Raw genomic sequence first — 13,809 nt, forward strand, 5'->3', positions numbered from 1 at the left:
CAAAAAAAAAAATAAAAAGAGTATTCTCAAATGTGATTAAGCATCTTGAAATGGGGAGATTATCCTGGATTATCTGACGGCCCCGAAATGCGGTCGCACATGCTTCAATAAGAGGGAGGCAGAGGGAGGTTGGCTCACACAGAGAAGGCGACGTGAAGATGGAGCAGAGAGCTTGGAAGATGGCGGTCTTAAAGATTGGAGTGATGTGGCCATAAGCCAAAGCCTGCTGACAGCTACCAGAAGCTAGAAGAGGTGAGGAAAGGATTTTCCCCCGGAGCCTCCAGAGCAGGTACAGCCAGCTGACACTTTGATTTCAGCCCAGTAACACTGTTTTTAGACTTCTGGCCTCCAGAACTGTGAGGGAATGTCTGTTTTAAACCGCTAAGTTTGTGGTAATTTGTCACAGCAGCCACAGGAAGCCAACGTGAACCCCATCAGTACATCGTATCGCCTCAGTGCAGGGAGTGGGCCTGGGGGGCTTCTCTCTCCCTCTGGATCTGACGGAGCCGACGAAAGGGTAAATCAGAGGACATTCCCCAGTCTCAGTAATTGAAGTACCCAAACTTGTAGCAAGTCAAGTCAGTGGAAGATAAAGATAAAATCTATCTGAGTCTGAATGGCTATTTGTTGAGCATACTGAAAACTCGAATATGTGTACTCCTAGCAGGGAACAACTAGGAAATGTGATTCGCATCCTGAGAATTTTCTATAGCAAGGCAGAGAGAGCGAGAGACTTCATTTGCAATTTCAGTAGAGAGCTTCTTCAGTACCAAACTGATGGAGTTCTATTTACGTCGCTTAAAACTCATGATGATGCAGAGGATAAGAGAAAAGAAGTATCGCCCTCCCATGATTGTGTTGTTCAGAGCAAGTCAGCCTTTCTGTTCTCAGGCTATGAAGAGACTTGGGAGGGTCATTAGCACAAGACCTCTGAACTGATGCCCCAAGTTTCAGGTCACTTTTAGGGTAGGACAGACTCTCCTTCCATTTGCCCACAGCTTACAGACAATGCAGCAGTGGATCAGCAAAGGCTGAGCTTGTACCAAAACCCTTAGGAAAAGCTTCTATTTTGGCTGACAGTAAATCAAAATGAATACCCCCCACTAAACAGCGATATTCCCCAGACTTTGTGCATCAGGAATCACCTGACATGCTATTTAAAAATGCAGGTACCTGAGTCCCGCCTTTAGAGATTCTGATTCAGCATATCTGAGGCCTCGGTCTGCATTTTCAAGGGTATTGATTTCAATATGGTGGACTAGGGATAGATATTTAAGAAACGTTAAGCTTCTCAGAGTTCTAACAAGCAAAGTGAAACACTTATTTTTAGAATTGTCAGAAGAGACAAACAGAAGAACATTTTGAAATAGAAGTAGAGTCTTCTGTATACCATTTGAGGACTCTGTTCATTACACAACCTTTAGATTTGGGAATAGAAGTTTCACTGTCTCTATTATTAAAATGAAACCACATGTACTGTTTTGATTTATTATTTTCCTCTCATTTGTTCTGAACCAAGGTAATCCATTGCTAAGATTTGATTTTCTTTTTAGATATAATTTTCCCACACTGGGGTTTACTTGTAATTCGTGTCAGATGTCACATTATGTGTTGGTATGAATAGGGAGGAAAGTTTGCTTTTTTTAAAATCGCATGTAAACTGGGTGCTCTAATTTCCCACGCAAGTAAAGTGACACTCGAGGTGATGCAACAGAGGCTTCGACTTTATACAGAGCAGGAAACGCTGGATGTTCAAGCTCCATGCAGAAAAGGAAGAGGCACTCGAGATCAAATTACGAGCACTCACTGGATACTGGTGCTCCAAAGAATTTCAAATTAGTGTGTTTTATAGACTCTGTTAAGCCTTTGCATGGATCCTGAAAAGCTCTGGTTGCTCTGAAAGGACTGTACGTGCCTCAGTACTTGATTGTCCTGATGCGTGACCTGTACTGTGGACAGCAAGCCACTGTCAGGACAGAATACGGAGAGATAGAATGGCTTCCTGTAGGCAAAGGTGTCAGACGAGGATGCATTTTATCTCCCTATTTAATTTGTACACAACATGTATGAAAAACTGGGCTAGACTTAGAGGAAGAAGGAGTGAAAATTGATGGAAGAAATGTCAAGAACTTAATATATGCAGATGACACCCTCTCACTGGTAGAAAATAGCAATATTTTGAAACGACTTCTGATAAAAGGGAAAGAAGAAAGCGGCAAAGCAGGACGGCATTTGAACATCAAGATGACAAAAGTCATGACTACAGAAAAAATACATGACTTTAACACAGACAGTAGAGACACCGAAATTCTTAAAGATTTTGCTTATGTTTGTTCAGTCATCCATTCAAATGGAGACCAAAGCCAAGAAATCAAGAGAAGGCTGAGACTCAGAGGGGCAGCAACAGAAGAATTAGGACAGATCTCTGAGCGCAAAGATGGATCATCAGAGACCAAGGCTAAGGCCATCCACACCCTCTTATTCCCAATTACTATGCACGGATGTGGGAGCAGTGAAGAAAGCTGATGGGGAAAATATCGATTCATTTGAAATATGGAGTTGGAGGAGAGCTCTACGGATACCCTGGACCTCCAGAAAGATGGACAAGCGGGTCCTAGAGCAAACTAAGCCTGAAACGTCACTGGAGGCAAAAATGACAAAACTGAAGCTGTCCTACTTGGGGCACATCATGAGAAGGCAGGGTTCTTTGGAAAAGAATAAATAGAAGGCAACAGAACAAGAGGAAGACCAAACACGAGATGGACTGACTCCATAAAAGAAGCCACAAGCACGAGTCTACAGGAGCTGAGCAGGGCTGTTGAGACAGGGCACTGTGGGCGTCACTTATAGGGTCTCTGGGAGTCAGAGCTGACTCAGCAGCATGTCACACACACACAAGCTGGGTGAAAGTATGTGGCAGTGGGGAGGAGAGTGGGGAGTCATGGTCTATGCTTGAAACTATTCATTATAACATTTTTCCTTTAATGAAGGAAAAACAAAGTCCTGAGGGCTTGCTGAGTCATAGCATGCTCTTGCAGGTGTGAAATACAGAGGACATAGCCAACTTTCAAGACGCAGGGCCTCCTTTTCTTGTGCTGTCTGGTTTTTCTTAGCACCTCTCAGAGAAGCTGGGAAAGTGTCGCTGATATTTCACAGCAGGAAGCAGAAATGGTGCCCAACTTTTTGAAGGCATGACTCAGTTTGGCACTTTGGAGAGTTCATCTTAAAGATAGTGTGAGATTTTTTTTTTTTTTTGTAATCTGCAAATTTTATCTGTCTCACCATTTACTGTGCTACGTATAAGCAATGGCAGTATTTTCCGGATAGAAGCTGACACACATTAAAGCTTAAACTTGTATAGGAAAAAGTACATTAGATAAAATTATAAAGCAAAATTATAAAGCATCTAAAATGTGGTACTTATGCCATGTAGGGGCTGTTTCACAATGCCAAATAACATTCTAAGCAAGAGTTGTGATTTGTATCCATCGAGAATTTAATCATGCAAATGGAATTTTCATCTACAGGTAGTCTATTTTAAGAAATATTTTAAGAAACCTTTGTTGTTCAAATTACAAAAAAAGTCTCATGTCTCAGTGAGCACTGTCATTTTACTTCGAGTTCCCAGCAGGGAACCCTGTCTGCTGACATAGTTTGCGATAATGGAAATGGTGCCCAAGTTAGGAACGCACGAAAAAGGCTAGAGGCCTTACCGGCTGTTTTAAGGTAAATTCTACCACTAACCAGTAGGAAGTATATATTTTATTAGACCAAAATCCATCTGAGAAAATACTCTGAAAATAGCCTTTGTATTAAAAGACAACTTTAAAAAGCCTACATCTTTTTCCTGTGCATTCAACTCAAATAAGATAGGGCCCAGTAAATTTACCTGAAAAATATTTAAGGTCCAGGCTTCCTAAATATAGCATCCGTGAATGTCTCACTGAGGGACTCAGCACAGGCTCTTAGAAGCCACCGACCCTCCATTTCCTCCTTTACAAAAGTGGTTTTACAGGATGACTTATCCCTACGCTCCGTTGCTTTACTTTTTCCCTTTTGGGAGAATGTTTTGTGATCTGGAAGTATTTAGGACTGTTAGGATTGTGCTATATTAATAAATCATGAGCAAGCAGCACTTTACAATCAATTTCCGGGCTAGAAGCTGTTGGAAGGTTCCGAGGTTTAGTTCTAAAATCTTAGGTAAGAGGGGCCGGCAAGGCATCATGTTATAAAATTATATTTAAAGCAAGATCGGAAAATACTCTCATGCTGATTTAGTGTTTGTAGCTAAATTCCAGCATCTCTAATGTAGCTACACTTCATTTTTCATTGTTTCTGGCAGATCCAAGGAATCAGAATGAGCACTATCTTTTACAGATGTTCAGATTAGGTTTTTCAAGAAAATGTCATATGTTAGTATCCTTCTCACTTTTCTCCCCTTTAAGAGGTAATTTGATGATATTTGAAGAGTAAACTATTGGAATAAGTGAAACATTTGGTTCACATGTGTTTAAGTCAGGCGTATGTCTAAAGTCAAAATATTCACTAAACTATTTCCCCAGTTTGATTTTCTTGAAATTTACTTTCATTCTCATAGATGATGATGGTGATAATAATGATAATTAAAAAGAAACTGGGGGAATTCCTTTTTAACTGTAAAACTCATATTTAGCATCTTCTTTAGAGTATTTGTCCGGTAGTTTGTGTTAAATCTGGGAAATAAAGAATACATTTCTAATGTAAAGGTTCAATACTAATCAGAAGAAAGTTTTTACAAAAATTCTGTCTTGGTTATTGAGGTCTTCTTAACGGAACATTTAAAACAGTATGAAAAGCTTTGAACATAGTGATCACTGGCTCTCTAATCATAGTTTTTTTTAGAATGCTGCTCACCCGTCATTCCCATCCAGCCCTGAAATAATTGTAACCTAATTATAAACTTGATCCTCTAACCAAAACCACCATTATAAGACATAAAGATAATTCTTCAGCCTAATGGCCAGATTTCTGCGACGTTTATCTTCTTTTTGTTAATCATATAAATTCTACTTCTTAATGTGGTCTCCGTAGAACATAATCTTGGCATAAAACAATATCTCGTGCATTTTTTAAAATGTTCTCCAAGTCGCTCTGTAGGAAAGCCAGTGTTAATACGGTTTCTCTTAGAGAAATAAAATTCTTTGTCCTAGATCCGATGTCCAGTTTTCACAAGATGATTGCTGAGAAGGTTATAGGCGGCGTCTCTGTTAAAAAGCATTGCTTTCTGTTAACTAGAGATGTACAAGCCAGCCAGCGCTCCATAGCCTTAATTGCAGAAATGATCCACACTGCTAGTCTGGTTCATGACGACGTTATTGATGATGCAAGTTCTCGAAGAGGAAAACGTACAGTTAATAAGATCTGGGGTGAAAAGAAGGTATGTTTTTTTTTTCTTTTTCTTTTATTTTATTTCTCTTATCAAATCACACGCACTTTGGATTGCATTTATTTTTCAGATTTGTCTCATTAAAAAAATTATGCTTCCTCAGATGTGGTCTTCCCACATTCAAAATAGTATTCATGTCTTATCTGTGTACAGATATTTGATGATAGATAATACTATAGAAAAACTTAGTATTCCTGGTTTTTCACAGTTTTCTATAGAATCGCTTTTGGTTATAAGGGAAGGGATTTCTGTAGTTATCCAAAAAGCACATTTCGTGAGGAATCAGACATTTTACTTTTAGGCTCGGATTTTACTCAGATTCAGTTTAATTCCTTAATCATTTATTGACCACCATGTGTGAGAGTGTCATAAAACTTTTTAAAAAATACGTAAACAGAAATTTAAAAAAAAAAATTTAAAGGGATACTATTTTACAATGAAAATTTTTACCTTTTGAAATAGAGGCACTGTAATTGGGATTGATTTATATATGTCTATTTTAACGCTTATTTCCATTATTTTATTGGCATTTCCTGAAGGAGGTATGTGACATAGAGAATTTGTATGAGGACTTTTAAGTCATGGGTTGAAGGGAGGAAAGCAGTAGACCAAATAGGAGTGAAGAGGTACAGGTCTTTTGAGATCCAGCATCTCCTGCCACCCCCCCAACCCTGCACCCTCCGACCTCCCCACTCTCTTCCAGCCCCTCTCACCACCCTCCACCCCCGTGCACCTCCATTGGCTGTCCAGCCCCCCACCCGCACCCCCATGCCCCTTTGAGCACAAACAAAACACTAATGTGAAAAAGATCTCTCTCTCCTCCCCTCCTTCCCTTACATATTGACGGTACCTGCTTCCCGCTGTTTTCTAATTGCCTTTATTAAAAGAAGAAATGTACGTTCATTGTTACCTTTACGTGCTGGTTTTGCTTTAATGTCCTTGACTTTGTTGTGCGCTCGAGTCCTGCAATTTCATTAGCAAGGTTTTTATTTCAAGTTTTAGATGAAAAGATTTTGTGTCCTATTGACAGAATTCCATACATCAGAATTGGTGAAGAGAGGGTGCAGTTTCGTTGTGGAGAGGTCGTGGCTACTTTGATGACGCGTCCTGGCAGTCAGCTGTTCATGTTTAGGGCCTGTCCCAAAGCCTTACTTGAGCATTTGTCGGGAAAGAGGATTAAGAGAACAAATTAAGGTCTCTCCTCCTTGCCCAGCCCCCTCCATGACTGCCGCACGGCGGGGCCCCTTTCTACGTGCCGGTGAAAGAACCGGTGTACATTGCCTGCCTCTGAACTGTGAGACAGTCTTCCTTGCACAAGGCCACCTAATAGTCTGCTCCCCTTTCTACCTCTCAACCACAAAGACTGGGCGATGATAAAAAATTCACACAGCAGCTCATTCTCAAGCCCCCGTTACCCTGCCTGCGTTGCCAGTGCTGCCTTCCTTTGACCCCTCACCCCAGCCAGCCCTATGGGACCAAAGTCTGCCGGCTTTGGTCCCATACGCTGGAAGCCTCTGGCCTCCAGGATTCCCAGGGCCAGTAAAAGAAGGTGGTAAAAGCCTAGAGACCCAAGCCCTCAGCTGCACTGTAATGATGTAGCGTAGATGGACAGATACACGTGTGCACATATATATCGTAATTGCAGAATGGCTTTATAAATATATGTGTATATTGAGATATCATATATGTTAAATAAAATGGTGATTAACTGGGAAACATAGTGAACACCACTCATTTTTGATGCTAGAGAACCAACAGACATAATAGAAACAAAATGCGGTTATGTTGAAAATTCTGTGAATTAAAATTTCTATGGACTCTAGCATTTATAACTAATTACTCTACAACATGACACTTAGGCATACCTTTCTATATGCCAAATAGTGTGTTTGATCACAGCATATAATTCAGTTCCGTATCATTTATAATTAGTTGCAAATACGATACGGACATCTATTCACAATCTCAAGAATATCGGGAAAATATTGATTATCTAGTATTCAATGAAAAAGATATATTGTCCAGGAATGAGGGGCAGTGTGATATCATGCAAAGAGCTTGAACTTGGACCCCAGAGTCCTTGGTTGAGTTTTTAATCGAGAAAAGCATGTGTTGTGCGCTGTGCTGGGGTAGGGATGCGGGCTATGTACTAGCTGAGGTAATACCCAGACCGAGCCCTCAAGGAGTTCAGGAAATAGGAAATCCCGATTGAGGAAGAGTTCAGACAGCAGTGTGTGAGGGGTGCTGCACTCCCACAGGACTGAGGCTGGTGGACCTCAGGGAGATGCCAACTAAGCTAATTATGCAAATGAATGCTCCACAAAGGAGAAGGGGAAGGACATTGGGGCAGACGAAGCGGTGGTGTAAAGGCAGTAGTGAGAAGATGGTTCGAGGGAAAAACAAATGGTCCTAGTCTGAAGGCAGCTGCTTCTTGATGGGGCCAGGGGACGAAGATGCAAGGTAAGGTCATTTCCATCCCCAGGAGTCATGTCTTCAGCTCTGAAGTGGGCAGATAGACTGGGTAACCTCCCAGAACCAAGCCAGCCCAAATGGTGTTCCAAATCCGTGACTGATTATTACATAATCCTACTGAGGAAGAAAAAGGGAAAAAACTTAACATGCCAGAAGACCCCTCCCTCCTATTCTGTTTGTGTCGTCTGAGAAGTAACTTTATTCTTGCACCATTGCTCTGATACGTTTCTCTAAAAGATTGTTGGGGTTTTTTTTTATCCTTTTTTTCTAGGCTGTTCTTGCTGGAGATTTAATTCTTTCTGCAGCATCTATAGCTCTGGCACGAATTGGAAATACAACTGTTATATCTATTTTAACCCAAGTTATTGAAGATCTGGTGCGTGGTAGGTTAATTCTGACTTTTCTTTTTTATTCCATTTTAGTATTTGGCCAGGCCATAAAACCATGTCTCAAATGACCCCTTTCCTTCTTTATAGGTGAATTTCTTCAGCTAGGATCAAAAGAGAATGAGAATGAAAGATTTGCACACTACCTTGAAAAGACTTTCAAGAAGACTGCAAGTCTGATAGCCAACAGTTGTAAAGCAGTATGTACGTTCTGTCTTTTTTCAAGTTAAAAAAAAAAAAAAAAAGCCTCATAGCTCTTTCTAGGGAGGTAATCCTAGAAAAAATTTCACTGGAGAACCTTAAAATAGTAACCCAAATCCCAAGAGGTCATTGAGAAAGGAATTAATCCCAAACAGTGGAGAATTTCTGCTGTGGTTTTCATTTTTGCTATCTTCTTTTGCTATGCAATCATTCACTTTTCATCTTTCCTCCCGAGTTGAATCAAGATAAGCTTTAGTCCCCCAACCTAATATTTAAACTCTGTAACCTATGAAACAATTTATCGTAATTTCTCTCACGATTGTCTCACACATCCTTTCTGACATTTTACCTTTAAAAGGTTATGAAGTGCTGTGTCCTTAAATATAATATTTACTCAGGAGAAACTATCTGACTACAGTATTCGATTATACTAGTGTTCTTTGTCTTTTTTTATTAGTAGATCCTCCCAGTATATTTACATGAACTATAAATAGGCCATATTTGTTTGGGCTGTACATACCTTATTTCTTTGGGAGTACGAACCTTAACTTCTTCTTTCTCTTGTTTTCTCCCTGACCTTCCCTCCACTCTCCACATACGTTTCTTTTTTAGAAAATCGGCATTATTCATAACCTATAGACTAAAATGTGTGATATTCAGAGCCACCTGTAAATAAGAGACAGTTTTCTCCATAGGATTGTTCATCTGACCGCGTTTCAGCCTAACAGATGTAACCGAGATGAAACCTGGGCAAGTAATAGTCCTTTGTAATTAAAGCAACAAGGGAGGAAGACCCATGAGAGGCAAATGCCAATTGCTGTCATGATACACTCTTAACATAATTACAGTTAAGGAGAGCTTTTTCTCAAGGCCTCTCAGGTGAAAAAGTCCCTTGCCAACAGTGTCTATTTTTAAAAGTGTCAAGAAATGTATAATTGTGAGCCAGAAAAGAACGAGGACAACATATTCTTCCTAAAAAAGATTAATTGAAACCCTAAGGAATGTGAATTATGTAGAACGTGCTGGCCACGATTTCAGCTACTTTTGTCTTTATTGAAAGGGCTATAATTTTTTATTTCCAAGAAATTACAAGTTTTTAAGAAAAAGAAACGGGTAAAAATATGATGGACACTGGAGTGCTGACTAAAAGAATGACCTGTTTAAAATGGGTGCCATAAAGCTGTTTCAGTAAATTTCCATGAAGATCAAGATCCAGCTTCATAAGTAAGACGCCCTAGTGTGTTCGGCGAAACTCATTGATGATTTCAGCCCCTTGAGACTACAGTTAGAAGCACTGGCAGGTAGAAGGGCCATTGGAACTAGAGACTCTGTGAGTCTTTGTCCACATAAAGCAGACACCCCACAGGCACAGGGCAGCAACACAGCTGCTGGGGCCTGAACACTCAGTGACAGAACTCTATGAAAGGGCCAAGGAAATGGACTTGAGCCATCAAGGAAAGGCTTCATTGCAGTCATTGTCCTCTGCTTAGGAAGCCAAAGACATTATAGCACGCGTATTTATTTCTAAGGAATACCTTTATTCTTCACAGATTAGCAAATTAAGAGAGGATGTGAATATTAACAGGGCTGGACCCCTATGAAAAAGGAAAGGTGTTATGCTGTCCACTAGGAGGCATGCTGGCATCATCCCAGAGCTACCACCTCCACGGGATTTATTCCTAAACTCCACCGCTGTTAGAATAATAAAGCAAAATCCTAGTGTGAGCTCTCTGAATAAAAGTTTCTATTTTTAAGTGCCTATGGGTAGAACTATTCCAGAGGTGTTATTTATTCAAAATGGCTATTTTTATGTAGTTCTGGTATTTAAGATGCAAAGATATGTAGGCTCCAAAAGAATGCATTAAAGGCAAATTACAGATGCCAAACAGAGGGATTAAGGAGAATTTAAACATGAGAATTATTACAGAAGAACTAATGGAATTCCATGATGTTAGAGAATTTGAAGGAAATTTAGCAGCTTATAAATTCATTCTGCTAAGGACACCATTTCTACCCCTCGCTCCTGTGCCTTTTTAACACCTCACTGTATTTTAGTGGAAATAGTATTAAAATCTAAGAGAGGGCTGTCTAGGATTGTTTTGTGACACTGATTGATATTAAAATAGAAATAATCTTATAAGATGATTGACTATATACATAGTCATGCAGAATAAATTCTGTAGCTTACCAGTGAAGGCCACAGCTTATTCCCCAGAAAATCTAATGGGAATGAGACTTAAAATGTCCAGTGGCCCATCCAATGTTTTCAGTCTGACAGTGGCTGAGCTGGGATTTGAACCCAGAGCTGGGTATGGTAATGCTGCATTCATTTTTTTTTTTTTCTGAATTTATATTCTCTCCAGTGCTATCTGTGACCTATCTTCCTATTACTTTGTTTTTCAAAGATACAGAGTGCCACCGCAGAATTTTGTTTTGTGGGTCATATTTGCAGAACACTATATTTTTCGGTTATGATAATCTACAGATGGAGCTCATTCATATTTTGCTTAGTTGTCCTAATACTGTTATAACAAAGGGAGACGATTTTTTTCAGGTCCAAGAGCCAAGCCATGACCTCATGTTACATTTACTTGTCATGACTCTTTAGTCTCTTTCATTCTGGAACAGTTCCTGTATCCTCTTACTGCTGCTGGTCGCTGGTCACCTGATTAGGGTGGTGTCTGCCAGCTTTCTGCACTTTCAAGTTACTATTTTTCTCTGGGGGAGGCATTTTGAGAGAATGTAAATATTCTGTTTCTCATCAAACCTTCACTCTCTGGTTTTAGCATTGATTCATGATTCTCTCCTGAGGCAGTTATTACTATGCCAGCTGCCAATCAACAGGTTTTTAAATTCCGTCATTCCTTCTACATCACACTTCTACAGTAGAGTTAGTATCCCGTTTTCAGGAAGATGTCGTCTCTACGGACTCCTGGATTCTTATTTTAGTCTGTGGATTATAGCCCATTGTTATTTATTTTAATGCTCGCTTGTTCTGTATCTGACCAATGGGGAAGGCCCGTTAGCCTGGCTCCTGTGTCCTCCCTGGTAAGGTACCCCTACCGTTTTCCTGCACTTCCTTCTCCCAGGCAGGCTCTTCCGGTCTGTCCCAGCGCTGGGACCCACCATTTCTCCAAGGAGCTCTGGTTCCTTTGGGTGGAAAATAGTATTTAGAAACCAAAATCCAGGCGCTTCTGTCACTGTTTCTAGGCCTTCTCAATGGCCAGAGCTAGGAACTGTATGTCTGTGTAATATAATGTGGATATGTGGATATCTGTCTTTTCATAGCCATCCATATTTATTCAAAACCATACTGATTGCTCCAGATCCATCAGACACCACAGGATTCATGATTTATTCCAGCATTCTGCGGTTCCCTATTTGTAACTCCCGTCCCCTACAGTGCGAAACCTGGCCCCCATTTCCCACAACAACATATTTGCTTAATCCTAGAATATACCACAGGAACTTAAAACTTGATAACTCTCATCTCTCAAAAAACAAACCTTGTAGCTAGAGTTCAGTATTTGTTTGCAGTTCCTTTTGTCTAAAGTCTGGGGATAATACAGTCAAATTTCTGTGTTCGGATGTTACCTTTCTCCCTCATTTCAGTGTGGTTGTTATTTGAAATATAGTAAGGTGCTTTTTCATTCCATTTTAGGGTTTCCCTCTCATTCTCGTTGACCTCGTTTTATTTTGGTTTTGAGGTTACTGTTGTTTTGAGTAAAACATTAACATAGCTCCCAAGGTCAGACCTGCACAGAATGGTGAACCGCCCCTCATGCCCTTTACCCTGAAAGTAGCCGCTCTCATTAGCTTATGGTTCCTCCTTCCTTTTTCTTTTTACACAAACTAGTAAGACACACGCATGTTACTTCCCTTTCTTTCTTACAACCAAAAGTAGTGTGCTGTGATACGTCTTGCTCGTCCTGCTTTTGTACCTCGCTTTTAATATAATAGTATGCTATGGACATCAGTCCATGTCGGTCCTTAGAATCTCCCTCATTTTTCAAGCAGCGCCGCCGCCTGCCATGGTTTACTCCCCACTCCCATACGTGGCGTTTAAGGTTTCCGGTCGTTCGCAGTGACAAGTCCCGCCACGGCAGCTAACCATATGTACACGTATGTTTGCGGTGTTAGAGTATAGTTCGAGGTAACTGTAGATGTGGTTGTGTTAGATACGACCGAAGTTCTCCCCCCAGGGGCTGCACCGTTCAGCGTTTCCACCACTCCCATCAGCAGTTCGTGAGCGTGTCTTGCCTCCTTCCCCACAGCCTCACTAGCTGTGTCATAAGACTTAAATTTTTGCCGATCTGATAGATGAGAAATGGTGTTGGCAAAAAGTGAGGTGGAGATTGGACAACAGAAGGAGTAAAGATTCATCAGTGACTCTGGTGATCAGATTTTTCATGAGAGGATTAATAAACTAATAACTTTAAAAAAAAAAAACAAGGGGCTATGCTAAAAATATGGAACGCTTCACGAATTTGCGTGTCATGCTTGCGCAGGGGCCATGCTAATCTCTGTATCGTTCCAGTTTTTAATTTGCATCTCTCGTTTCTGGGTGAAGTTGACCATCTTTTCAGTTGTTTAAAGGCCATTTTTATATCTTTTTGTGATTCTTATTGTCTTATTGTCTGTTCGTGTCTTTTGCCCATTTTCTAGTGGGTGTTTGGTCTTTTTTCCCCCACTCAGTTTTAAAGAGCTCTTTATATATGAAGAATATTAGCTTTTTATCTGCGATGTTATGTTGCATGTATTTTCTCCCAACATTTTCCATTGGTTTTTGACAATAACCTGTTTTGATATTTTTTATGTATTGGAGCTCCAGTAATCTCCACTATTTTTAATAAGACAAATGAACATATATGTATGTATCAGAATATATCTCTTAAAGTGATGGAGACACATACTTGAAAGATAGAGATGCTGGCTAAACATCAGCATCCCCTGCCAGTGCAAACAGCACTTCCCAATCCTTTCAGACAAGGCTTGTGAAAATCTTATGAGAGAGGGGTGGGCCTTCCCCACTAAAGATGCCATGTGCACACCATGGCCTGGCTGTGGACCTGCTTCAAACAGAAGTTAGCTGAGCTCCACTTTCTTTCATTTAGTCATTCTTCGTACTCCACCCACTTCCAGAAAGACATGCGGCATCTTTCCTCTGATGCCAGGAACAAGCAGCGTTCATTTCACGTCGGCACACTTCCTGCCTGGCTTTTGTGTTGCATTGCGTCTGATTTTCTTAGTTGCGATAGGACAGATCCAGACAGTCCTCACTTGGATTGGAGAGTGGGGGTCAGGAGTGGTCTTTGCCCTGCAGTG

General features: G+C 40.5%; 1 protein-coding gene and 1 non-coding gene across 3 annotated transcripts in view; one reads left to right on the top strand and one right to left on the bottom strand.

Annotated features, from left to right (window-relative positions):
- The window catches only part of PDSS1 (decaprenyl diphosphate synthase subunit 1), a 38,525-nt gene that overhangs the window by 13,050 nt on the left and 11,666 nt on the right, over positions 1–13,809 (top strand). Inside the window, exons 5-7 of one of the 2 annotated variants that reach the window (XM_006907020.2) lie at positions 5,275–5,416; positions 8,169–8,280; positions 8,374–8,483. In XM_006907020.2, coding sequence (XP_006907082.1) covers positions 5,275–5,416; positions 8,169–8,280; positions 8,374–8,483 — 364 coding nt within the window. Of the gene's footprint in view, positions 1–5,189; positions 5,417–8,168; positions 8,281–8,373; positions 8,484–13,809 lie in introns of both variants that reach the window. The other variant, XM_025043464.1, reaches the window with a different exon arrangement.
- On the bottom strand, positions 12,948–13,057 carry LOC112475719. The gene has a single exon (XR_003044836.1). It is a non-coding gene; the product is annotated as a U6 spliceosomal RNA (small nuclear RNA).

This window comes from Pteropus alecto, unplaced genomic scaffold (assembly GCF_000325575.1).
Source record: "Pteropus alecto unplaced genomic scaffold, ASM32557v1 scaffold11, whole genome shotgun sequence".
NCBI classification, from domain to species: domain Eukaryota; kingdom Metazoa; phylum Chordata; class Mammalia; order Chiroptera; family Pteropodidae; genus Pteropus; species Pteropus alecto.